Raw genomic sequence first — 25,995 nt, forward strand, 5'->3', positions numbered from 1 at the left:
TTTGGGGGGAAAACACCCACAACTGGCGAGAAAGAGAGAGAAAGGAACAGCGGGCTGGGGTCCAGACCACGCCAACGATGGAGACCCTGGTGCCTGGCGTCACCTGGCGCCTTCAAGGCTGGGAACAGCCGATGCTACTGGCACAGCTCATTTACCAAGAAATGCCCTGTGCCCTGCAGAAGCGGAGCCCAGGAAACACGTGACCGACAGACAGAGGTCCCGGCTCCCTCTGCACACCAGGGTGAGAAGGAGGAAGTGGGGGTTTGGAACTACACGCATCCCTCTCACACCTGCCACACGAGAGGGGCATCACAGCCCGGCGTGGATCCCATCAAGCAAAGCAAGCTCCCTGCCACCAGGCCCAGCTGCCTCGGGTCCCCAGTGCCAGCATGGGGAGGGGACTGTGAGCTGTTGACCAGAGAGCTCCCAGGTGATCTGCGTGGCTCCCTCACTGCCTCTCTCCTTCCACCTCCACTGAGTGGTTTCGGGACCCTGGGCACTTGCTGGGCCAGCCCCAGGGGCGCCCATGCAAACTCAAATCAGGAAGTCAGGGCCACCCCCAGGCTGCACGGACGGCCTTCCCCCAGTCTCCAGGCCCAGGACCCGCTCTGCCTCCCATCCCAGCAGAGGTGGGGAGGCACTGGCTGTTGGCCTGGGTTATCTGAGGGTAGGATGGAGGGGAGGGGAGCACGATGGCTGCGCATCACCCAGCGGTCTGGCTGACGGGACAAACACAAACAGAGGAAGCAGGGTACGCAACAGAAACAGAACCAACCTAAAGCGAGGGGGGCTGTGAGTGAGCGTGGAGGGGAACCAAGGGGGGAAGGTGGGGTCCTCCACGCAAGCCAGCCCTCTAGCCTCCCTGCTGCCTGCAGCCTGAGGCAGCCCCGGTGCACCCACCTCACGGCCTCTGCTCTGCCTCGAAGGAGGGCAGGGGCGGCAGCCCGGGTCCCTGCCCAGCCGCTCCAGCTTGAGGGCCGGCCTTGCTGATGCTCCTCAGACCACAGCGTGAGGGGGCTTGGGCCCCTTGGAGGGCAGGTCACCTCCTGCTCCGGACCTGCCCGCCCAGCTCCTCACGGTGTGTCTGCCTCCCAGACCCCGGGAGTGGGCACTGTCCTTAACACCCAAGACTGAGAAGCTGGGTTTCGGCAGGCTGACGGGACTCTCAGCCCATGGCGTCCTCTGAGACTCCAGGTTGGGGGCGCCTGGCCTATCCCAGGACACAGACTCACTGAGTGGAACCCACGGGAGATGGCAGAGCTGGTGCCCGGCCCCATGCAGCATGCAAGGCCAGCATGCACGGCACGCTCACCCTCGGGTCACCTTTTCAGGGGGTGGCAGCCTGACCCGGAGACAGGAGCCAGCTGCCCCCACCCCCAGGGCACAGCAGGTCACCCAAGGGCTCTGGGCCTGCGGTGCTCTGAGATGGCAAGCTGGGCAAGGGACCAGGTGCTCAGAGGAGATAACCACTCAGCTCCAGAGAAAGCTGCAGCTCCAGCGAGCAGGTCTGGAGCCTCTGAGTGGGCTCCCTTCCAAGCCAGCTGCCTTCGTTAGTGAAGGGAGGGGAAGGCGCTGGCTCTCCTCTGGCCCTGCCCCTCCCCCCGCCTCCAGGCTCCTGCAGAGTCTGGCTTCCTACCCGCTGAAAGGGTGCATGCTGAGAGCATGCTTTCACCCCAGGCCTCTCCCTCGGTCTGCCCCGCTAGGCTGGCCTCCACCTGCGCTGCCCCATGCCACGCCCATTACCTCTGCAGTTGGTACAGTACCTGCGGTTGGCGTGGCTTCAGAACACGGCACCCAAGATAGCCAGAGAGGGAAAGGGGGAAAGAACGAGAGGGAAGAGAAAACAGCACAGGTGAGACCACAGGACAAGCAATCACAGGAGAGACGGTTCTGGCTCAAAGTGACCCAGACGGCATGGCTGGGTGCTGGCCACAGCCCTGTGGATACCACCTGGCCTTTAGGGATTGTGTTCAACCCCACGGGGGTCTGCCACGCTCCTACAGAAAACCTTCCTGAGTCTTGGAGACCCTTCTAACATCTTTGCTTCTATCTCAACTTGAGGACATCTAGGAGGTGGCAGCAGAAACAGTCTGCCTAGAATGCATGTCCCCATGTCTGTTTTGAAGAATGTGTCCCTCTCTAGCGGGGCTGATCTTTACGAAGGAGCTGGGTGATCCTCGATGGTGCCAGGAATTGAAGGCATAAGACAGAAGAGTATAGGAGGACACCAACCCTAGGCAAAAGCAAGCCTCCTTTATCCCCAAGGGCAGGCAGTGGGTAGCTGAACCACGCTGGGGTGAAGGGAGATGGAGAATGGGTTTGGTGGCCCTCCCCACACCGCCTCAGCCTGGAAAGCTGGGGCCTGTGATGGACGGGAGCACGGGGCCCTGTCCCATGTCCTGCCGCCCACTGGACTGCATGAAAGAGGAAACGCAGCTGCGGACTGAGCCTAAAAGGAACTCCTGAGTCTGCTGCAAAGTCCTTGGCTGAGTGGGGCTGAGCATCCCTCTTTGTTCTCTTGCCCCCGGCACTGAGATCCTTCCCTGCAGCGGTCACTGGAGCTGGGCGGTGGGGCCTTGTTTCTCTGATGTTCAGTATTGGTGGGGGCAGGAGAAGGGAGGGAGAAGAGGCTCTCTTTATGTATCTCCTTGTAGAGTGAAGTAGTCAAGAAAGTGCACCATCCCTGGCCTGACCTTTGGTAACAGGCATGTATCAACCACTTACCCAAAGTCACCCAGCCCTAATACTCTGTCCAAGTACCCAAGAAACTGGAAGGGAGACTGGGGGAGAGGGGCATGTTGTGTGGCTCACTCCGGGTTTACAGGCACAGACACACAGCACCGTCAGCCTTCCCCAGCTTCCGCCTGGCCCCTTGCCCCTCTGCTTCGGTGCTGGCCTGCTGGTCAGGGGAGCAGGGCCGGGGGAGGGATGCGGGACTGCTTGTGGAGCTCAGCTGGGAGCCTGGGGGGAGGCAGCAGAGGCAGCAGGCCTGGAGGTACCACTGCTCTCCTGGGCTGGGGGTGGGGATGCCCAGGAGGCCCCCCAAGCCAGGAGACCTCAGCCTTCTTGGGAGAGTGCTGGACGCGATAATCTGTGGTCGGTGTCAGAGGTCCCTAACCACATGGCCCCTTCTTTGCAGCCTTCCCTTGTGGACTCAACCCCATCCCCCGCCCAGCCACGGCACTTCCGTCACCCAAACACACCACTGCTTGTGGTGAATCACAGTTGGATCCTCTTGTGGGCGTCCCTCCTTCTAGACTGGGGGAGCTCATTAGTTTTTATATCCCTGGTTTTTGGCACAGTTGTCCGGCACCTCGGGCAGTGTCTGTTGAACAGCCCACGGTGCCTCTGGGGAGGCAGAGCCCCCACCCTCTCTCACAGGGGGTCTGCGGATGGATGCCAGGGCTTCCAGAGCCTCTCCCACCTGAGAGCTCCCGGACGCCACGAGCAGGGGCGCCGAGCGCCCTCTAGTGGACATCGCGTGCGCGCGCAGCTCCGGGCCGGGTGCCCTCTAGTGGACATCGCGTGCACGTGCAGCTCCGGACCGGGCGCTCGCGGTGGGAAGACGCCAGAGCCCAGGAGAGGAGCTCAAGTGCGCTCTCTGTGCAGCTGGTTGGGCCGACGGCTGTTTCCCAGCTCCCTGTCTTCTCCTCAGCCTGACAGCTCTCTCCCTTCAGGCCGCCAGGAGGGCTACTACGTCTGCCTCCTGCTCGACCCAGGACGCCGGCAGTCAGCGTCCGTCACGCCTGGTCTTCGTTCCTCTCAGCGCCAGGCACCCTCAGAGAAGGGGCAGCCCCAGGGGCCACCTCCATCACAGCGCTGCCTCCCTCATCTGGCAAACACCTTCCTGCTCTGTGGAGTCCGTGAGCACACTTACTTCCAACGTGCTTTCTCTCTCGTCCCCTCAGCTCAGCCACGACTCACACTCTCTTCCGTATATCCCCAACAGTTAAACAGCTGAACAAGTCGAGGCCACGTGAGGATCCAGGTCTGACTGGGACAGTATGAAGACGTGTCTTCCAGGTCCATCGCCGGCACCTACCTGTCAGCACGCAGGCTGGCTTCTCCCTCTGGGGGCCTGCGGGCCGCGGCCCCGCTATCCCAGGAGGCCAGAGGCCAGCTCAGGGTTTCTCTAGGCATCTGCACTCCCCGGGACCATCCGCCCCGCGGCCGCCGCAGTGCACCTACCTTCATTCGGGGGTGCTGGCGACTCCTCCGTGACTGCTTCCCCTGAGCCCACCTGCGTCCTGGCACTGAGGGAAAAGCGGTAGCGCGACACGGGGTCTGCTCTTTGCACCGTGAACTTGGTCTGATTGGGAGAGAAGTTTTCCACTATCTGCTTTCCTACTTTGGTTCCATTAACTGGAGAGAGACAGGTAAGTGGAATTGAGCTTTAGCAATGCTGACCATGATGCGTTATATATAAACTGCTGCTGGAAGGAGGAAGCCTTCTCGACTCTGCTGGGAAGGGAACCCATGAAACCTGCTCAGGATCTTAAGGACTCGGCCTGGGAGACGTTTCAAAGGCTGAGTGTTGGGCCACAGCTCCTCTCTGGCTCTTCAATGACGCACCAGGGTTAACACGTTCCCACTGACCTCATTATTGCTAGCTCAACACAAGGTTATGTGGCTGATTCTGAAAGATTTAACTTTTAATCCTCGAGCCTTCTCAACAAGGACAAAACTTGAGTTCCTTTTTTCCTTTCAACAGAACTAGGGCAAAACCACTAGAGCTTTTCATTGTTAGTGCCTCCTTTGTAAAAGGCCTATTCACTATATACCTCAGAGGGGGAAGGTCAGGTCCAGAGATGGATTCAGAATCACATTCAAGCACACAGTTGGCTATTAAAATCCTTAATAGCACAATGCCTGCCCTTTGAGCCTCACATTAAGGCATAACATCACCTACTTTAGAAGACGTTTGAAAGTCTTTCAAATGAATAACACTCCTGTCCCTGCCTGGTGATGCTGAATTCTTTAGGTGAGGTCATCCCAACCCAGGCTCCTGAGTGAGCCAATATTCAATACTGAATATTCAATATTCCATGGCAACTCCACAAACAGCTGCTTTACCAAAAATGGCAACTTGTTAAGGTGGCCCCGAGGGTCAGTGTCGCGTGGATCCCTATGCATGTACTATCTGCCTAGTGGATGGAAGCTCTGTCAGGTAAGAAACGTTCTGTCCTAGACCTTTAGGAGTTAGAGACTCTAAGATTCCTGAGCCTGGGGGTTGAATCCCTCATCAGACCAGACGTCCCCTATGCCTCACCGGCTGACTGGAAGCCCCTTGAAGGAGAAGCTGTGACAAGAGAGCAGGGATTGGGTCTCACTTGCCTCCCATAACCCTATGGGAAGCTTTTTCCCTGCCCCTTGCATCCCTCCACAATGCCCTGTGTACCCAGAGGCTTTCTACTTTAATTCCTTAGGAAAAGTGGTGAGAATGGGGTTTATGATTCTCAGATTATCCAAGAGAAAGAAGGGCAGAACGTACAGGCCACGTATTTGAGAGTATATCCAATCAGGATCCCATTGGGGTGTTCTGGATGATCCCATTCCAGGTTGATTGTCTCCAGGTTGGGCTGCCGGACTCGGAAACGCCTGGGGGCACTGGGTACTTGGGGAAGGAGGAGAGAGCGGGGGACATGGGGGGAGAGAAAGGGGCGGGCAGGATGAGGAAAACACAAGAAACAAAGCACAAGTATGAAGGCATTGACCTCTGGACGACCCCTGTGCTGGGTCGCTGCTAAGCCAGAACCTGGAGGGCTATGAGGGGGCTGGCACCCACTGCCTCATCCGGGATGGCATCTCCCCACATCTAGGACAAGCACAGCTCAGACTTGGTTTACATGGGGAAGGGTCAGTCAAGTTCTCCTTTAAAAACTACCCTGAATACAGCACACATTAGACTCTGATCCCGCAAAGAAGCCTCCAGGTTGGGCAGAATCATCCTCAGGTAGGAAACCAATTTTAGCCTCTGTTTGGTAACAGAAGCCACGGTTCTCAATCTTCAGACAAGGATTCTCACCACAGGGTCAAAGTATCAAACCCTGGCCTCTGGGCTGAGAATGCCAGGTTCAGGGGTGAGGAGAAAGAAACCCACGTTGGAACATGTGGATGGTGCCAGGAGCAGGAGCAATGGGGAGAGGCTGGTGATGAAAACCAGACGAGGAGGAAGGGATACAGGAATAAAGAAACAAGGGAGAGGAAACAGGAGAGGAAAAAGGAGGAGGGGCAGAAGAATGGGGGAAAATAACAGTTAAGAAGGAAGGAGAAACAAGAGGGCCTGGTCTGAGGGGCCTGGCAGGAACAGGAGACGCGCGGGGACCTCCCCAGGTGTCCAGCTCCCAGGACCGGGGTGCCCCCTGAAGGACAGCCTCTAGGTCACAGCGGTGATAGGAGAGAAGGTTCTTGGGGCTGAGGCTGGCGAACCAAGCAGATGCCTCCTGGGAGTCCAGGTGCCTTCTGGGAGTCCAGATGCCTCCTGGGAGTCCAGGTGCCTTCTGGGAGTCCAGGTGCTTCCTGGGAGTCCAGGTGCCTGGGCTCCCTCAAGATGCTGTGGGCGGCTCCTGCAGTGCCCTTGGGAGTCCGTGTGCACAGCCTTGCCAGAGTTCCGTCAGCCGCCTCACAGTCTTGTTCTGACATAGAACCGCCCATCGGGGCAGCTGCCTCGGGGACAGCGCTCCATGGGTGCCATCAGCATGCCAGTCATCCCTCCATGAGGTTGTGCAAAGGTCAACTTGTGTCATCCGGGTAGAGGCGTGCTGGAGGCGCTTGGGGCCACTCGGCCACGCCACCCGTGTCCTGCCCTCCCCGGGGAGCAGCAGCCGGACCTACCTCCTTCCGGGGTGGTGAACTCCTTGGTTTCACTGCGAGGCCCATCGCCTCGCCCATTGACCACAACCATCTCCAGCTTGTAGTTACTGTAGGGGAAGAGGCGGGACACCACACCACGCAGGCGGTCGCCAGGGAAGCCAGCTTGCTGCCTCTTCTGAGACACCCACAGGTTCTTCAGCAAGCTGCTCTCCCTCCAGTAGTAGGCCTTAGGACAGAGGCGGGCTGGTGAGGGCTTGGCTGTGCAGGGCAGGGTTAGTTGTTAGTGGTGGTGCTGGTGGTGACTGGTCTTCCCTTTCCTGGCCACGGGCTCCGAATTGCAAAGGCCCTCAGCAGCCCCACGGAGGGCTGGGGGAGGCACCTGACAGTCCCCGATCATTAGCCACTAGCGTGTGGGGACCGATGTCAAACCAAATAGAGTTTTTGTTTTCGATCATTTTCTGAGCCATGTTGTCTCTCTGGGGAACAGGCATGCTGGCCAAACGAACAGCCGAGATGCTCCATCTTGAGACTTATTTCCAAGCAGGGATTAGGTTGCTCAGGGAGTCTGTACCAAAAGCACAAATTCGAGCCAAGGGCCCAGGCATGGAGAGCTCTTTCCTGTGCTCAAAGACCACATCACCTTGAGTTAGATTTAGTATGGTTTAGATTGGCAGCAGACAGGAGCTGAAAAGTAGCAGGTTACCCCCAGAAGTCTGAATACAAGACAGGGTTGATTTAGTCCTTTAAAATCAAAAGCTTCCTTTTGATACTATTTAAAAACCCTTAGGATAGTGACATGTCCAAGCCAATGAGAGACCAGGCTGTGGGATGGCAAGAGCTGGGGTGGGATGGGACAGCCTGTGGAAGGTGGTAGTGCCACAGTCAGAGGCTGTGGCATGGGGTGTGATAAGCAGTGGACGGGAAGCCCCAGGTCAGGCCGTCACACCAGCATCACCTGGGGCCTCCAAGGACAAGGTATGGAGGAAGTCCAGACTTAAGAAGGGGACCCAAAGAGAGCTTTAGCCAAAAACTTCTCCAGGCAAGTAGGTTAAAGGTGCAAGTTGGGGAAGAGCTCATTCAAGCATATATATCAGCTCACTTTCCTTCCTCGGTCTGCCAAATCCATTTCCCTAGAAGAGACTGACTCCCTCTGTGCCACCAATTGTCCATCAGCCAACCCCCGATGACCTCTAAGGCGCAGAACCCGTGTTACCCCAGGGCCACAGCCTCTCCAGGAGTTGTAAATAGAGCAGCTCATCAGGGAGAGCCTTGAGTACCCTGGGTTATCTCTCCCTTCCCATTCGAAGAGAGAAACATCAGGGAGAGAAGAGGCGGCTGGGGGAAGTCAAGGGCCATAATAACTGCAGTTGGCTGTGACAACAGGGAAGGGTTTGTACCCTTGTAGTAGCTCTTCCGGTTAGTTGGGGCTTCATGAAACCAGAATGGGTGAGGCAAGCAGCCCAGAAGGGCCTGTAGGAGAGGGGAGGGGTGTAGCTCAGCGGTGCCTCAACACTGCCTCTGAAGATACACGTGTCCTCGCACACGGAGGGCAAGCATAATGTGCTCTGTGTGGCCAATGCAAACCCAGCACCCACCTGCCGAGCAGACTCTCAGCACACCTGGTGCAGGAGACACCTGGTGTATCTGTATTTTTTCTGAGTCTATTTTGAACAGCTCACTCTAGACATCCTGTTTTTTGTTTTGGCTGTGCTGCATGGCTTGCAGGGTCTTAGTTTCCCAACCAGGCCAAGGAGCCGAAAGTGTAGAGTCCTAACCACTGGACCACCAGGGAATTTCTCAGACATCATCTTCTTAAACCAACTCTGGATCCAACAGCTATCCCAAGGACCCCTTCCAAACATCTCATGTACCGCGTCTGCTACCCCCTCGCCCTGTTAGGGAGCTGTGTGGTTAGACGGGGGCTGCAGCTGGCTTCCTCACTCGATATTCTCTGAGCTGGCCCTGGACCGTGTCGGAGTAGACGCGGTTCCACTGAAGGCTGATGGCGGTGCTGTTCAGGACTCGGATTTTAACATCTGTGGGTGCAGCCCTGGGATCTGCAATGTGTCGGGACAGAGAGCTGGTTATGCAGGTGGGGCTGCCCCTCCCCGACGCCAGAGTCCCCTCCGACTTGCTTGCCCTCTGCTGGTTTGTGCCTTCAGCCCACTCTGGACGCCAAGCACTCCCTCCAGGCCGAGTGGCGTGATGGCACTCCACTGTGGCTGGCCTCCCGGTGGCTTACCAACCTTGCTGTTTCCCTTCTAACCCTGTCCTCACACTGGAAATAGTCCCCCTTGAGTGGCATTTGTTTCTTGCCAGGGCCCCGCAGGAAACACTGCCCACAGACTGAAGACGCCCTAGCCTAGTTCAGGAAAAGACTCTGATCCTGTGACTACCTGCAGAGGGAGGGCCACTGCGCCCATAACTGGCTCTCTCCCCTGTTTTTTCTACTCTGCCACAACAGTGGTTCTGCCCTATCCCCTCTAACATGTCGGTTGCAGGGTACACAGATGCGACGGAAACGGTGGGGAGGTCCGTGAGTCCATGGCTAGATGCTGCCTTTTCCATACTTACCCTCCAGAAGTCCCCACCGCCTTCTGTCTGGAAGTGTCTGCCACCATGGAAATGAGGAGCGGGATGGACAGAGGGCCTGCTGATCCCCGGTCCCTATCTCCCGAGGGGGTCCAATCCACAATCACCTCCAGGGAAGCGGGGAACGGGGCCTGACCCTCACTTCCTTCTAGCTCACTGTCGTGAACCCCACTTGCCCTGCTCCTGACCCCAGCACTGGCCCTCTGAATCCACTCTTCCCCAAGACTCTCCTCCCTCCTTCCTTCGGGTCACCCCACCCACCTCCATGGTTTCTTCTCGGCTCAGACCCAGATCCACCAGGGTATGGATTACCCTGACCAGGAGGGGCGTCACTAACCCTCCTGCCTTGCTCAGCAGCCTGCAGGACTGATGTGCTAGGGACAGAGAGGCCCCCACTGTCTGGAGAGGCAGGTACACACTTCTACACATATCCCACAATCACATTGATTTATCCAGTGACAGCCTCCAAAGAATTCCTCTTTTTATGCCCAGAGTTGCAGTGGCTGGCCTAGAGTGTTCGGTCTGGGGAGCTGTGGACTTTAGTCCCTCCAGGATTCCCCTGGGGAGCCCAGGGAGGAGTCTGGCCTGGTCCTGCTTCCTGTGGAGGCGTCTAGTTATGGCCTTTGGGTCAGATGGTCCTTGGGGCTAGCAAGGCCTGCCAGTAATATAGACCACAAACCTGGGTTCTGTTCTCAAGCCTGGAATTTGCTGTTGTGCAGTATGGGCAGGGGTTCCCCTTGCAGGACCCCAGTTTTCATGTTCATAACATGAGAGTATTGGACTGGGTGACGACGTTCATTAACTCTAACTAGCATTCAGATGATACCATCTCTGCTCCCGGCACCGCCTGGGGCCTGTCTGCTCTAGGTCACTGCAGGAAACCCCTCTTTCCTGGTAACTCACTGTCCTCCAGGATGCTCTTAGAAGACCCGGGGCCCACGCCAAGGTTCCTGGTCTGCGGGGTGGCCTGGGTAGCCCAGCTGTGCGGGCCTGGGGTGGAGGGAGGGCGGGTACTCACAATCTTCTCCAGAGTAACCGATGACGGTGTCTGGCTCAGGGCCCTTCCCAAAGTCATTTTCAGCCTGGACTCGGATCTCGTAGGGCACATAGACGGGGGTCTGCCCCACCACGTAGCGGGAGCCCCACACGGTGACATTGTTCCAGGTCTCACGGGTCTCTCTCCGCCGCCACTTGACGATGTAGCGCAGGTTGGGGCCGAAGGCGGAGGTGGCGTTCATGGGCTGAGCGGGGAGAGGCAGCAGGAGTGGTGAGGGCGCCGGCGAGGAGCCCGGGCCACCCCGCTCGCCCTCTTCCCATGGCAGGCCCCTGTCCCCAGCCTGCCCAGCCGTGGCCAGCCCCTTGCACAGCTGGGGAGAGCCTGCCCCCAACTCTGAGTCCCCAGGGAGCCTGGAGTCCTGTGAAGCCAGCAGCATGCAGATCTTCCACCCAGGCCCCAGTCCCTCTGACCTCACAGCCCCCCCTCGGCAGGTGCACAGGCAGTAAAAGCATTACTGTCAACAGGACTCTTTCCAGTGATGGAGCAATCAGAAGCAAAATGTGCACGGTGATGTAACAAGCCTCCAAAGTCAGAGAGGAGTGGGTTCTGGTTTAGTCATGGCATGCCTGCTGCCAATGAATCAAAATTCCCAAATTCAGTCCTAGCGCATCCACGCCTGTCTGCCCTACCCTTCTTACAAGGCTGGAGCTGGGAGCGGGCGTAACTCTGTCTTTGTTCCCCAAGGGCTGGTCCAGGAACCCGTTCCCTGGGCGCCTACAATACGGAGCTGAACCACTTCTTGGCAAGTCCTAAAGATGAGCCCTGGAGTCTTAAGTCTGGGCTCAGCCCAACTGCCAAGGCTGCTGTGAGACCAGGCCCTCGGCAGACAGTGATGGTTGTGATTCTAAACTCTGCATCCGTCTATTTCCATTATGCACAGCAACAGCACAAAAACGTTAAAATTTCAGTGGCTGGGACTTCCTGGTGGCACATGCCGTGGAGTGACTAAGCCTGTGCACCACAATTACTGAAGCCCATGTGCCCTGGAGCCTGTGCTTCATAACAAGAGAAGCCCCCACACCACAGCTAGAGAGCAGCTCCTTCTCTCCACAGCTACAGAAAGCCCTCGCGCAGCAACAGAGACCCAGAGCAACCAAAAATAAAAAGTTTTCAGTGGCTGAATTTACATCTCAGACTTAGAAGCAGTTTGGGGGAAAAAAAAAGAAATGTCATTCAGAGGCCACATATCCCAGTTTTGGTTTGGAAAATGTGGTCAGGTAAGCCAAGATGGAAGATGAGTTTTTCAATCCTGGTCTGGCGGTCATCTTTGGAGTCCCTCTGTCCATCCTGGACTTACAGACGGCGGCCACTGGAGACCCACCACAAGGCTGGTCTCTCTGCACACTCAACAATCTCCAGTGAGAGGAGCTCAGAGCTCACCGAAGCGAGGTACTGGTGTTTAGGCTACATCCTTTCTGGGGACTAATCTAAATCTCTCCTTCCTCTAAAGAAGTGGTTTGGTTTTGTGGGACTCTCTCTGCTTTTGCCAGAATCATAGTGTCTATGTCCTCAGTCACCTCTGCTCCTGTCTTAAAGCTTGCTCTCAGATACTCTCCTGTTTGATTTCTTGATGCTCGATGCAAAGAGTGGCCCTCACATCAGGCAGGACGCCTGGGCCACCCTGCAGCCTGGGGGGTCCCAGGGGTGTACAGGGCGAGGGCCCGCAGGCTGCCAGGCAAGCATCGTGGGCGGGCTGGAGGGGCGGTCCCAGGGGTGTACAGGGCGAGGGCCCGCAGGCTGCCAGGCAGGCATCGTGGGCGGGCTGGAGGGGCTCTCACCGTCCACGTGATCTCCATGTTGTTCTTCCTGGTCCCCTCTCCCTTCACATCAGAGGGGTTGGACTCGGGGGCTGGAACCCAAATGGAGACAAAGTTCAAACCCAGGGTACGCATCACAGGGCACAGTAAACAGCCTCTCCTCCCCAGCTGACTGGCCCCTTCTGTGCTCATCTCTGCATTTCTCAACACACTCCATCCCCTACGCAGCTGAGCTCGCTCTGCCACTCTGTTGTACATATGATGTGCATTCCTAGCTGAGACTTAAACCCCCAAAGGAGGGATAGTTTCTTCTGAGTTTTAATCGCTGACAAAAATAGCATTTATTATAAGGCTTTCCACACTTTAGATGATCAATAGAGCCAACTCAATGTGGGTTATCCCCTTTGTGGATTATCCACTAAGTGTGTTTAATACCAACTTGGTTTATCCTGGCATTCAACATTTTGGGGGACCATCTTTCACCCTCAATGAGCCAGTGTGATTTCAGAAATCGAAGCATTTCATTACCCAAGTATGTTAAGAAACCTTATGCAACATGAGATTATATGTTTCTACCGCCAATCTTCATAGCTCTTCCCTTTAAAGCAGATCATCAAGAATTATTCATAATTATTACTAATAAGTAGTAATAAAAATGTCAGTTAACATTTATTGTGTGCTTACTACATGCACATTACATTAAGGACCTGAATTGTATTTTCAAACAATTGTATTTTCACAACAGCCCTGTAACGGAGATGGTATAATTATTCTGTTTCATAAATGAGGAAGCCTGGAATAGCTTGCCTAAATTCACGTGGCTGGGGACCCGGGGAACTTAGTCTGTACTCGGGTGCCTGGCGTCAGCACCCGCCGTTAGCCCTCAAGCACTCACGTGCTCCGCTGGTTCGGTAGCGCTCAGATGGGAGGCTGGGGTGGCTGCTGCCCACCTCATTGATGGCGATGACCCGGAACTGGTAGTTGACATAGGGCGACAGCCGGAGCACAGCTGAGTTGACACTGCCCGGGAACTTGGAATGGTCATGCCAGACCCCTGGCTGGAACTGGTCTTCTTCAAACTGGACGACGTAGTCTGAGGAGGCAAGGAAGTCGGGACTGTCTGGGGAGCTGAGTCAGTGAGTTCTTTCCCAAGGTTTCCTCGGGTTCCCAGCAGTACTGACAGCCTCCCGTGGGGAGACAGAGGCACATGAACTCTTCCCAAACACAAAACGGGAGACAGACCACAGCCTCCATCCTGTCGATAGCCCAGGGTACATGCCAAGTGAGGAGGTGGCGGGGCCCAAAGCCAGGGCCAGGCCGGCCTCCGGGCTGCGTCCCTCTCTCCTGGTCAGCACAGGCCCGTGGCTGACCTGTGATGGGGCTGTTGTTGTCGTCCCCTGGGATCCAGGTCAGCCTCACGCTTCTCTCAGCCAGGTCGGTGAGCTCCAGGTCCCGGGGTCGGTCCGGTCGTCCTGGCAGCAGAGGGAGGGGCTTCCAGAGTCAGAGCCAACCAGGCCTGCATGGGTCCCAGCCCCAGCCACCGTCCCGCAGACAGGACCCGGGCGGGCTGAGCTCACTCCACTAAGGGACCAACCCTAGCCTGTGCCGGAGGGTCAGCCCAGGGGCCACCCCTGCCCTCGGGGTTCAAGGAAGGACAAAGAGGAAAGACCCCCAGATTCCACCCCACCCAAAGAATATCAAGGGGTGCAGGGCGCAGTGAGAACTGGGGCCAACCCACCCCAATCTGTGGGTGTTCTTGGAGTGGAAGCATTTGGGAAAGGGTCACACCTTTAGGAAAGAAGTATGGGACTTCTGTCTATAATTATCTTCTACTCTGTGTGCTGAGGCTCTGAGGGGGCAGGAGCCCAGGAGGGTGTTTGGAGAGCTTGCAGGGCAGAGCAGTTGGGGGGGTGGGGGGAGCGGGACAAACACAGAGGACCAGGCCAGGGAGGAGAGAGCAGCTCCGTCTAGAAGCTTCCATGATGGACAGCAGGACAGAGTCCCCCAGCAAGGGTGGGGCAGCGCCTTTAGGGGACTCCAGTCTCACTGGGTTTCTGAAGTGGGTGTGAGTGCCCTCCTGGCCTAGGGATAAAGCCGTCCTGGTCTCTGACTAGTGAGGGCACACGTGTTTCTTTTCTCCCACCCTGGCCCCTTGAACTAGTTATTTCCACATTTTGGCTGGTAACTGGAAGGATGTGAAAGATGAGTCCCAGCAGCCACATTCACGTGTTGCACACATGTGCACGTGGACTGTAAATGGGTGGTAACAGCAGATCTGGAGAGGCTGCCAAAAAGATGGGCCTACGGATAACTGGAAGCAAGTGTTCCGAGAGCACATGGAGAACAGGCCGCCCCAGGGGAGTGGTGGGCGTGGCCAGAGGTAAGGGGTGGGAGGAACCACAACTCAGTCTACCAAAGGGGCGGGACTAGGAGGGCACAGGGAGGGGACGGGGCCTCCTGACAGGGGTCAGACTTGGCAGGGGTGGCGCAAGCTGCCCCCTCCCCTGTGCACAGCACTCCTCTCCTGCAGGGCCTTCCTCCTCCTACGCGCCACCCTCCAAGGCACCTCGAGTGCTTGGCACGAGCCCTGGGGTTAGTACGAATTACCTTTGGGAAGGGCAGCCAAACGGTTAGTTGGAGTGGCCTGATCAGCTGCAAAGGTAAGAGGGGTTATCCAGGTTAGCAGGTCAGCTGGGGATAAAGGTGCTCTAAGGGCAGGATCAGGAGGCCAGGCTTGAACAGCGGCCCCTGCTTGGCCCCTGCTTGGCCCCACCCCCCATCCCGTGGAGGGTGCCCCGGCCCTCACAAAGGCCTTCCCGTGCTCCCTCTGCAGCCACGCGGTCTGCTTGCTGTCCCGGTGCAGGCACCGTGTCTGGGCCCACTGTTCCCTGGGACGGTGCAGGGACGCACCGAGACAGCAGAGGTGAAGAGAGGATACGCTCCGCTGGGCAGGAGACCACACCCCCGGGTTTGGGATGGCTTGTGTTTACAGTCTGGCTTGGGGGCGAGGGCCCGCCAAGAGGGAGTCATGGGGAGTGCCCAGCACCCTGTGAAATCCCTCCAGTAGAGGCAGGCAGAGAATAAAGCAGCAGTGGGTGTTAGAAGGCCAAACACAGAGCTGTCTTGTTGGATGGGCAGTTTTAATTGACTTAGTGACTTAGAGTCAGCTGTAAAGTTGGTTAAAACGACCACAATAGGAACCCCGTCCATCCCTCTCTCCTCCGGCACCCTTCAGTTGAGGATTGAGGTGAGTTAGCGATTCCATTCAGGAGGTAAGGCATCCAGTACAGCCTGCTCTGAGAGGAGCAGCTTCCTAACCCTCAGACCCTCAGACAAGAGGATCCCCATGCCTGGCTGGCTGGCTGACCGTGGGCACTGCCCTCTGAGCCACCCCACTTCTCTGGATGCAGGGAGGCGGGGTGGGGGCCGCGGCAGGGCGTGCAGTGGCGGTTACCAAGGACGGTCAGGGCAGGGAGGCGGGGTGGGGCCGCGGCAGGGCGTGCAGCGGCGGTTACCGAGGACGGTCAGGGCAGGGAGGCGGGGTGGGGCCGCGGCAGGGCGTGCAGCGGCGGTTACCGAGGACGGTCAGGGCAGGGAGGCGGGGTGGGGCCGCGGCAGGGCGTGCAGTGGCGGTTACCGAGGACGGTCAGGTAGGCTTTGGCCAGGTCTTGGTCCAGCTCAGTGCTGGCAACGCACGTGTAGCTGCCCTGGTCCCGCTCGGCCACGCCGAAGATGGTCAGGGAATCCTCCTCCTTCTTCATTCTGCAAAGGAAGCGGGAGGGGTTGGAGGAAGGTGGAGGGGAGACGGTGAGGTGGGGAGGCGGGGGTGGCAGGCACTGCCTGTCCATCTTCTCCCTGGGGTGGGGACAGTGGGTCTGAGTGGGCAGCTGCAGCCCCTCCTAGGGGACGGGGGCTCACTGCAGTGCTGTGGGAGGGACAGGGTCTTCCTGCCATGCTGAGCACTCGTGGAGCTTGAGGAGGTTGAGGAGGAGCCAGGACACGGGCAGCACTAGGGGGCCCCTCCGTATTCACTGTGCTTGGATCCCCCGGGTCCTCTGCGCTCCCCTCCTGAATTAGGGCGCAGCACAGCCCACCCCTGAAGGCAGGTCTTCTCAAGCTTGCTCTGTTTCCATCCCAGAGCGATGCCTGCACTCACCCAAGTGCCCTGGGCTCCCCTGAACTGTCTCCAGAGGGAGGAGGGCACCCAGGAGCCCGTGCCTGCTGTAGGATTATGCCCCTCCAGGAAACCAGATGATTGGCAGACCCAGCTGGTACCCACGTGCACCCTGCCCCGAGACCGAAGCTGGTACAGAAGAGAGCCCAGGGGGAGGCTCAGATCAACGTTCTCAGCCGCAGCGGTGTATTCACAACACCTGGGGGACTTTACACACCATCTACGCCTGGGCCCGCCCTCAACTCCAGTCAGATCCGAATCTGGCTGAGGGAGAGGACAGGCATGGGCCCAGGGTGCAGTAAGGGCGAGCCAAGTAACCACAGGGCCAGAGCCTGCTCAGGCATCCCCGCCTCTGTCGGGGGACGAGGCACTGCTGGCTGGGCTGAAAGGAGGCGGGGGGCATCCGGCATGGACGCCGAAGAGGAGCAAGGAGGGGCTGAGGGACAGAAAAGAGAGTGCAGATGGAAGGAGGAGGGGAAGGAAGGGAGGAGGGAGGAGAGAAAGGAGGGGAGGAGGGGAGGAGAGGCGGCGGAAGAGGAGAGAGGAGCAGGGCGCTGAGTGGAGAGGGGGCAGGCATTGGAGGGGATCTCCCCTGAGGGGTCCAGAACCCTCTTCGGCGGTTCTGCAGTGATACACCGACATAGGAGCCCGGGTGCGTCCACGCATCACCAGAATCAAGGGAGAAGGCAGGGCCCCAGGGCGCAGCAGGCAGGGAGGCAGGAGCGGAGACCTGTTGCTGATGTAGAGCGGCTCGTCGTCCTTCAGCCAGGAGACCGCGAGCTTCAGGGAGGGGTCGTGCTTCACGCGGCACTCCAGCTGCACCGTGGTGCCCCTCTTGGCGACCTGGTCCTCGGGCATCCGGTAGATCCTCGTGGGGTCTGCGGAGAAGCGCCTGAGCTTGAGCTCCTCTCTGCCACCCCCACCCCCGAGCGGCCACAGGGTGACATGCATGACCAGCTTGCACGGACCGCAGAGGGTGGCAGAAATAGGATTCAGTTAGGTGCACGGGTCGGGGAGGCCCGGAATAGGAGATCCCCAATGGAAATAACGCCCAGGCCCTTTCTCGCTGGCTCAGGAACACAGGACGTGGTTTCTGGGGCGGTGGCGGGGAGCTGGTGTGGGGAGCAGGCTTCGCTGCCTAGGGCAGGTAATGACTCAGTGCGTGCAGCATGCAGGCCAGCCGGAGGCCCTGAGGGAGGTCCCACTAGGGATTAAACATTAAAGGTGGTGCGTTTTCAAAGTGACACACACGGATAACTTTGAGGTGGCATCCTCAAAGTTAAAGATGCCCCCCCGGCCCCGACTCACTGCGTCCTCTACCTAGCGACCGTCTCCTTTACCTTTGACCTCGAGGCGGACCTGGTTCTCTGCTTTGCCCAGGATGTTGGTGGCAACACAGGTGTAGATGCCCTGGTCCTCTTTTCGGATCATCTTGATCTCCAGACTGCCGTTCTCATAGACGTGGTAGTTGCCACCATCCAGGTTGCTTCCTTGTCCATTCTTAAACCTCACAACAGAGCAGCAGGACACACAGCATGCTGGGAAACGACCAGCCCGGGGGAAGGGACCCCAGGCCGTGCGTCCGCCCCCACCCATGGCTGGCCTTGGCAAGCCTCTGGCCTCAGTTTCCTTCCTTGCACAATAAGAGGCCTGACCCAGATGCTCTGCCAGCTTCATCTCAGCCTCCACCCTCTGCGGCTCCCAGAACTTGCTGAACCCCTCTCGTGGGCCGAATGCGATGAGAGAGGTGAGACAGATGCCCCTACAGATGCCCCCATGGGGGAAGCCTGGTCTCCTGGAACTTACCATCGGAGCGTGGGGATGGGAGACCCAAAGAATGGGCAGTCCAGCCGGGTCCGGTTGTACAGGATCACCCTGATGAGCTGGTTCCGGGGCGACAGCATCCGAGGCGGCACGTCTGCAACCCCAGAGACCTAACCCTGACTTTGGGTGGGGGTCTGCCTTCCTCTGCGACCCCAGAGACCTAACCCTGACCTTGGGCGGGGGTCTGCCTTCCTCCGTGACCCCAGAGACCTAACCCTGACCTTGGGTGGGGGTCTGCCTTCCTCTGTGACCCCAGAGACCTAACCCTGACCTTGGGTGGGGGTCTGCCTTCTGTGACCCCAGAGACCCAACCCTGACCTTGGGAGGGGGTCTGCCTTCCTGTGCGACCCCAGAGACCTAACCCTGACCTTGGGCAGGGGTCTGCCTTCCTCTGTGACCCCAGAGACCTAACCCTGACCTTGGGTGGGGGTCTGCCTTTCTCTGTGACCCCAGAGACCTAACCCTGACCTTGGGTGGGGGTCTGCCTTCCTCCCCCTCCTTGGGGACCAGTCTTATCTCAATGTACCTTCTCCTCGGGGCAGCTTTCTAAATACCAGCGTGACCTCCCCCATCAACCTCCCTCCGGATTAGGTAAGGAAGGAGGAAGCTGACCCATCTGCACCTAGTCTACATCCAGTCTCACTTTTGCAGAGGATGCCCCCAGCCTTCCAGCAGCTTCTGCATCTGCCCCTCCACAGCCCCAAGGTTTCTCCTAGTGGCACCTGCCCTCTGCCCTCTGCCTGCTCCAGGAGGGCCACAAACACACTCAGAGTAGCTCCTACCCTGAGGCCCAGGGGAGACTCAACATGGACACACCAAGAAGGTGAGACGGTCCCTCCTCTTGTCAGGGGAGGAAGGAGACTGAGCCTGGTGTCTCAGCTCTCCGTCTGTCCTCTGAGTGGAATGAACCGTCTGCACACCCAGCTCTGCAGATTTTAAGTCCTCCATCACCGCTCCTCATTTCATCCTGGGTCTCCACGCTTCCCTACACTGCTGCCCTTTTCCCCACAGCCTGACTGATCTCTCAAGCAGAGAGGGAGCCCACGCTCCGAGCAGGGCCCTGGAGGTTCCCCGGCAGGCAGGGGGAGAGGGGTGCACTCACCCAGCACGCTGACGAAGGCGTTGGCCAGCAGGTAGCCGTGCTCGTTGGAGGTGTTGCACTGGTACACGGCCCGGCTGCTGATCTGCGTGTCACGGAAGATGATGGTGTCCCCGGCCACCTCACGGTTGGGGTTGGGCGGTGCCGCTACAGACAGGAAGGTGCTCCTCGTAAGACGGGGAGGGCAGGCAGAGGGCGTGTGGGACTCGGGCCAGGGCTCCCTGGTAGGACTGAGCCTACCAGAGTTTATTTCTCAATCCGTCCAATGGGAACAGGAATCCCGGTCAAAGCTACATGGCAGCTGGGCAGCCGTGGTTTGAATTCTAACCACATTACCCACCGGCCCTATTGGCTCTAAACACTTCGGGCTCCTTGTCTGGGGATAACTTACCACCCTGTGGCATTTCTATGAGGATGACTGGAGAGTCTATGTATGTCATTAGAAGAGGGCTGAGCACATGTGGTTGGAGGGCTGTTATCATTTTCACCCAATGTGCATATATTCAAAAGTGTTTTGAAAAGCATAAAGCAATAAACAACTAGGTGGGGCCTACCCGCTTCCCATCCTCTGAGCAGAGCACTCTGCAGACGTCCACAAAGTTAAACCTGGAGGCGCACGCCTGCTGCAAGTTGATGAGCCCCTCCATTTGCCAAAGTGACCTGACCTTCCCAAGACACGTGCGCACTGAGAGGACACCCCTGTCGCAGTTCTCCTGGCCCCCCTGGCTGCGGATGCAGAGAGCGGAGGCTGGGGAGTCGCTTCAGGCACGTCCGGCTCTTTGCAACTCTGTGGACCATAGCCTGCCAGGCTCCTCTGTCCACAGGATTCTCCAGGCAAGAATACTGGAGTGGGTACCACGCCCTCCGCCAGGGGATCTTCCTGACCCAGGGATCAAACCCACATCTCTTATGTCTCCTGAATTGGCAGGGGGGTTCTTTACCACCAGCACTTCCTGGGAAGCCCGAATCACTCTAAGAGTCGGGGCAAATCAGTAGCTCCTCCGGGCCTCATTTCCTTCACCTGTCAAATAGGGAAGCATTTCTTTCATCTTCCCCTACTCTGAGGAAGGGTAAGGTAAGAGAGCAAGAATGAGATAACGAGCAATACAAATAAAAGTTTTCCAGAAATGTAAAGAATCCACACTTTCCTCATCTTTCACCACCACGAGGTGCCTTTCCTCTGTAAGGTTTTGGGCCTGGGCCAGATGACCTGGCTTGTGTGATCTATGACCTCACCCAGGATCACTCAGACCTTCCACAGGAGTCAGCAGAGGGGGAGCCAGGGTCCGGCCCCACGGGCGCCACCCCATAGACAGCGGGTCTGAGCCCGGAGATGTGGAATCAGGTGGTGAACAAAGCCAAGGTCAGTGTTCTCATCCTTCTTCCGGCGCCTCAGCAAAAAGGCACAGAGGAAGCAACGCCAGCAACTTCACGTCTCCTCACCTGGAGGCGACCAGCGTTTCTCCCAGTCACTCCTTTGAACGATGGGGGACCTTGCCAGGGCCAGTGCTCAGCTGCAAATCCCGGGCTCTGCATTTCTTTAATGGTGCTGTGGAGTTTAGAGCCTTTGTCTGCCTTATCCCCGAAGTGCCATCAGGACAGGGAGAAGGGCAGAGGACAGGCCAAGTCAGTAAGTGGCTTGTGTGCAGGGGGAGGCTATTTCCTAGGATAACTAGAGGCTCAGTACCAAACAGGGCAGGTTGAGGCGTTGTCACAGCAGCCCCCAGCTCCCTCAGTCCCGGGTCGTGTGACCTCGGGGCAGTTTCTGCAAAGGCAGCACTTCATTTCCTCATCTTCAGTGTCTGAGGTTAACGAGGTTAAGAGGGATGCTCAGCGCCCGGCACACAATAAATGTCTAGAAAGGTGCATTCACGCCGTCTCCTCTGCCCGGCTCCCTCCTCTCCACCTGCTTTTATCAGCTGTTGCTCACGAGTTAGGTTCTGAGTTCTTGCCATCTATTTTCTGTCCCATCTGGCTGATAATACAGTTTGTATTTGCTCTGACCCTTCAGAGAAAGTAAGGACAGGACGTTTAACATGTAAAGCAGGGCTTCCCTGGTAGTTGAGAGTGGTAAAGAATCCACCTGCCAATGCAGAAGACACAGGTTCGCTCCCTGGCCCAGGAAGATCCCACATGCCATGGAGCACCTAAGCCCGAGTGGCAAACTACTGAGCCTGCGCCCTGGAGCCTGGGGGCTGCAAGTACTGAGCCTGTGCCCAGAGCCCGAGCTCCACGAGGAGAGAGGCCACTGCAGGGAGAAGCCCACACACCGCAGCTAGAGAGCAGCCCCCACTCAACTACAGCCAGGGAGGGGCCTGCTCACCACAGCCAGGGAGGGGCCCCTGCTCACCACAGCCAGGGAGGGGCCTGCTCACCACAGCCAGGGAGGGGCCTGCTCACCACAGCCAGGGAGGGGCTCCCACTCACCCCAGCCAGAGAGGGGTCTGCTCACCACAGCCAGGGAGGGGCCCCCCGCTCACCACAGCCAGGGAGGGACCCCTGCTCACCACAGCCAGGGAGGGGCCTGCTCACCACAGCCAGGGAGGGGCCCCCGCTCACCACAGCCAGGGAGGGGCTCCCACTCACCCCAGCCAGAGAGGGGTCTGCTCACCACAGCCAGAGAGGGGCCCCCGCTCACCACAGCCAGAGACGGGGCCCCTGCTCACCACAGCCAGGGAGGGGCACACGCTCACCACAGAGGGGCCTGCTCACCACAGCCAGGGAGGGGCCCCCGCTCACCACAGCCAGAGAGGGGCCTGCTCACCACAGTCAGGGAGGGGCCCCCGCTCACCACAGCCAGAGAGGGGCCTGCTCACCACAGCCAGAGAGGGGCCTGCTCACCACAGCCAGGGAGGGGCCCCTGCTCACCACAGCCAGAGAGGGGCCTGCTCACCACAGCCAGAGAGGGGCCCCTGCTCACCACAGCCAGGGAGGGGCCCCCGCTCACCACAGCGAGAGAGGGGCCTGCTCACCACAGCTAGGGAGGGGCACCCGCTCACCCCAGCCAGAGAGGGGCCTGCTCACCACAGCCAGGGAGGGGCCCCTGTTCACCACAGCTAGAGAAAAGCCTGTGCAGCAATGAAGACGCAGTGCAGCCAAAAACAAAGTTTTTTTTTTATAAAAAAGCAAATGCAACTAGAGTGAATTCAGATGTGAAACTTTGACCAAGGCCTCCGGCTAGAGAGAGCCTGGAGCCACGCACCCCTGCATCTGGGAGGGACTAAATCTTCCTGGACGCTAATGTGCACTCAGTAACTGCACTGGGCAGCTCTGCTCTCAGAGGGGCTTCCCCTCATTTCCGACCGTATCTTCCATGTTGTCGCACAACCCTGCCTCTTATTATACCCTCAGCAGAGGGAGGGGTTTGGTGGGGGGCAATGGTGATGAGCTACCAAGGTCTCCTCTACCTCCTGAGCCCCATGACCCAGAGCCCATGATCTCAGGGACACAGCTGAGGTCCCCAGCTCTCAAACTGAGCTTTGCAGTTATTAGGGGCAGAAAGCAGAAATTTATGAAAAAACCCTAGGGAGCAGAAATCCCTTAAACACGGGCACAGGCCTCCTGTTCTATCTCACACAAAGGAGGCTGGGTTTCCTCCCTCTTGAAAGGTTCAAAAGGATGGGTCGCTCCCTCACTTCTGATGGCACAGAGCTGGTCCACAGGGGTGGGGAGCTGGATGCTCCCAGGAGGGAGAAGAGACAGGCAGGACAGCAGCGATTACTCACATTGCAAAGGTTCCCCGTTCACCATCCACTGGACCGTGGGCTTGGGGTTCCCATTGGCTCGACACACCAGTCTCCCATCCTCGCCAGGAGCCAGGATGAGGTTCTTGGGTTCATCCAGCCAGTAGGGAGCAGCTGGAAGACAAGGACAGGCACAGGCAGGGGTGTCAAATGAGACAAGCAGGCTGAGGAAACCAAGGGGGCTCCCTCTCGGAAGGCAGGAGCCCCAGTGCCGGGCCCACCCCCACGCCTGCCCAGGGCTCGTCCCGATGGGATGGCGGCAGGAGCCCCCGAGTGCCGGGCCCACCCCCCACGCCTGCCCAGGGCTCGTCCCGATGGGATGGCGGCAGGAGCCCCCGAGTGCCGGGCCCACCCCCCACGCCTGCCCAGGGCTCGTCCCGATGGGATGGCGGCAGGAGCCCCCGAGTGCCGGGCCCACCCCCCACGCCTGCCCAGGGCTCGTCCCGATGGGATGGCGGTCCCGACCTCTGGTCGACTTGGCACTACAGATGCGGACTGGTTTATTTCAAGTTCTCAGAACAAGAGTTCTAAACTGGGGCCTCCTGAAGAGCTTTTAAGAAACACGAATGCCAGGGCCCATCGTCAACCTAGTAAGTCAGAATCCCCGGGGGAAGCCCAGGTGGCCAATGAATTGAGAGCTACTCAGAGAAGGCAATGGCACCCCACTCCAGTACTCTTGCCTGGGAAATCCCATGGACGGAGGAGCCTGGTAGGCTATAGTCCATGGGGTCGCTAAGAGTCGGACACGACTGAGCGACTTCCCTTTCACTTTTCACTTTCACGCACTGGAGAAGGAAATGGCACCCCACTCCAGTGTTCTTGCCTGGAGAATCCCAGGGACGGGGGAGCCTGTTGGGCTGCCATCTATGGGGTCGCACAGAGTTGGACACGATTGAAGTGACTTAGCAGCAGCAGCAGCAGGCCCTCCTGATGTGCACCCAAGGCCTCAAGCCAGGGAGGACAGTAAAGTAGCAGGGGCCGGCCCCGCTGGATTTCCACTGCTATTGTTGCAAGACCAGACCACTTAGGAAAGGCGTGCTGCTCATTCTTTTACCGTTGACCTTTGATTAGCAGAAGCTCTTAGCTGGCCACTCCTTCCAGCTGTTTGGAAATTTTGTGAATATGTGGATTATTCTGAGAAGAGGGTCCTTCGGATCAGAGTTCAAAGCTCTTGAAACCCCAATGAATGTTAAGTACCCCTATTCTGAGTGTGGTGCTGAAACCAAGGTCACAGGTCAATGAGCATGTGCTAAGAAAGTTCTTGCTCTGTGGTATTTAACCTTATCACCCTGATCATCCACTCAGCCCCGCCATTCAGACTGAGAAGTGATTGGTGGAGCTCCCAGCCTCATGGCTGGGACCCACAAAGACACGTGCTCCATTGCTGACAACAGCTCAGGTATTTTTAGGGGAGGGAAGCGATTTCCTAAAAAAATAATTCAGGCCATGATCCCTCCCCATTTTTAAAAAGAACCATGTTCAACTACACAGACAGCATAGGGCTAAGACAACACGCCACGAACAGGAATGAGAAACGAAAGACAGGTTCCGGGTCATCCAAACAGGCCACAGAAGAGAGTGCGCCTGCGGAGAGAGCCCCAGGCGCCCAGGGGAGGAGGGCGATGGTGGGGGATCTCTGCCCGTGACACTCCCCTTCCTCCCTGCCCTTACACACGCACACACGCATCCAGGGGGATGCCACTCCTGCAGGTCGCTATTCCCACTCATCAGCGTGCTGGTGTTTTCCCCACTCATGCAACCACCCCGAGAGGGAGGGGTGGCCGCGGAGGTGAGGGCTGGCAAGGCCGTCATAGTGAGAATTGCGCACAACGTACCCTTCACTCTCACCGAGATCGTGTGCCGGATACTGCCCATCTTGTTGGAGGCCAGGCAGAAATACTCCCCAGAGTCTTCCTCGGACACGTTGGTGATGCGCAGGGCCTTGTTGAAGTTCTCAAACTTGGCCTTGTCGGATGGCAGGTCCCCACCTTTCTTGTACCATGCAATGTCTGGTGTGGGGCTAAGAGAGACCAAGCAAGAAACAGGGACTTACCACCACATGTGGCTCTGCCACGCCTGTGTGGAGCCCAGGACACCCGGGTATCCTTATGGTGTCCTTGGGCTCAGGAGGATGCGTGTCCTTCGAGGGCTGATCCCTCCTGTGCAAAGGGGATGCTCAGCCACAGGGCGCACAAAGGAGTCAGCTAAGATCACAAGGGGGTCTAACACATACAGGAAGCCTAGCTACCTGCTCTCCTCATTATCTGAGAAAGAAAGGTGGCCGGAATGGGATGACCATGATTGGCAGTGTCCTCATTAGGAGCTATCTGCTTCTCTCTCCCACCCCACCCTCTGCAAAATGTTGCAGCAACAGAGCATGCACAATCCCCCAACCCATCCTCCTGGGGGGGCGGGCAGAAGTCGGGGTGCAAACCGTACGTACACCCCAGAGGCGATGCACTCCAGTAGGAGGTCCATGCCACGCAGCACCATCTGACTGCTTGCAGTGCCCTGGGGATACATGAAGCTGGGTGTTCTCTCTGCAACTCCTCGGGCTGAAACAGGATGGAACAAGCTCTGTGAGCTTACTGCCCAGAGGGCTGTCCCAGCTGGGCCGAGCTGTTGGACTAGAGAGAAAGGTCATCGTGCCCTCCTGATGATGCCCTTAGCCGCAGACCCCCACCCCCTGCCGCACCGCTGAAACCACCCCAGGGGCCGGGGCATCATTAAGAGAGGTGTGTTAGGAAGCGCAGGGCTCCTCAGCCCCACCGGCACGTGTGTGTGAGCAGCTCTAAGCTCTGAAAGGCTCTGCCAAAAGGAGCCCAGAGTCCCCCCAGTTCATAAGCCTCTCCGGCCCTGGAAGGGGCAAGGGTTGCCTGAGCAGGGACAGTCCACTCTCTGCACATCCCGCGCTGGGATCCAGAGGCCAGCACGGT

General features: G+C 58.1%; 1 protein-coding gene across 12 annotated transcripts in view; it reads right to left on the reverse strand.

Annotated features, from left to right (window-relative positions):
* Positions 1-25,995, reverse strand: part of NFASC (neurofascin) — a 201,324-nt gene that overhangs the window by 28,999 nt on the left and 146,330 nt on the right. For 3 of the 12 annotated variants that reach the window (XM_086345652.1, XM_086345653.1, XM_086345651.1), the window contains 16 exons: positions 25,503-25,614; positions 24,895-25,079; positions 23,042-23,173; positions 19,320-19,463; positions 18,200-18,311; positions 17,734-17,900; positions 17,124-17,271; positions 15,857-15,981; positions 14,827-14,871; positions 13,590-13,691; positions 13,115-13,312; positions 12,241-12,311; positions 10,424-10,646; positions 5,492-5,614; positions 4,189-4,362; positions 1,764-1,778 (listed from right to left, as the gene is read on the reverse strand). In XM_086345652.1, coding sequence (XP_086201778.1) covers positions 1,764-1,778; positions 4,189-4,362; positions 5,492-5,614; positions 10,424-10,646; positions 12,241-12,311; positions 13,115-13,312; positions 13,590-13,691; positions 14,827-14,871; positions 15,857-15,981; positions 17,124-17,271; positions 17,734-17,900; positions 18,200-18,311; positions 19,320-19,463; positions 23,042-23,173; positions 24,895-25,079; positions 25,503-25,614 — 2,076 coding nt within the window. Of the gene's footprint in view, positions 1-1,763; positions 1,779-4,188; positions 4,363-5,491; positions 5,615-6,834; positions 7,040-8,754; positions 8,871-10,423; positions 10,647-12,240; positions 12,312-13,114; positions 13,313-13,589; positions 13,692-14,826; positions 14,872-15,856; positions 15,982-17,123; positions 17,272-17,733; positions 17,901-18,199; positions 18,312-19,319; positions 19,464-23,041; positions 23,174-24,894; positions 25,080-25,502; positions 25,615-25,995 lie in introns of those variants that run through there. The other 9 variants (XM_086345658.1, XM_086345656.1, XM_086345655.1 and 6 more) reach the window with 6 other exon arrangements.

This window comes from Bos grunniens, chromosome 16 (assembly GCF_055505025.1).
Source record: "Bos grunniens cultivar Pamir isolate PY7600 chromosome 16, Bosgru_T2T1.0, whole genome shotgun sequence".
Classification (NCBI taxonomy): Eukaryota; Metazoa; Chordata; class Mammalia; order Artiodactyla; family Bovidae; genus Bos; species Bos grunniens.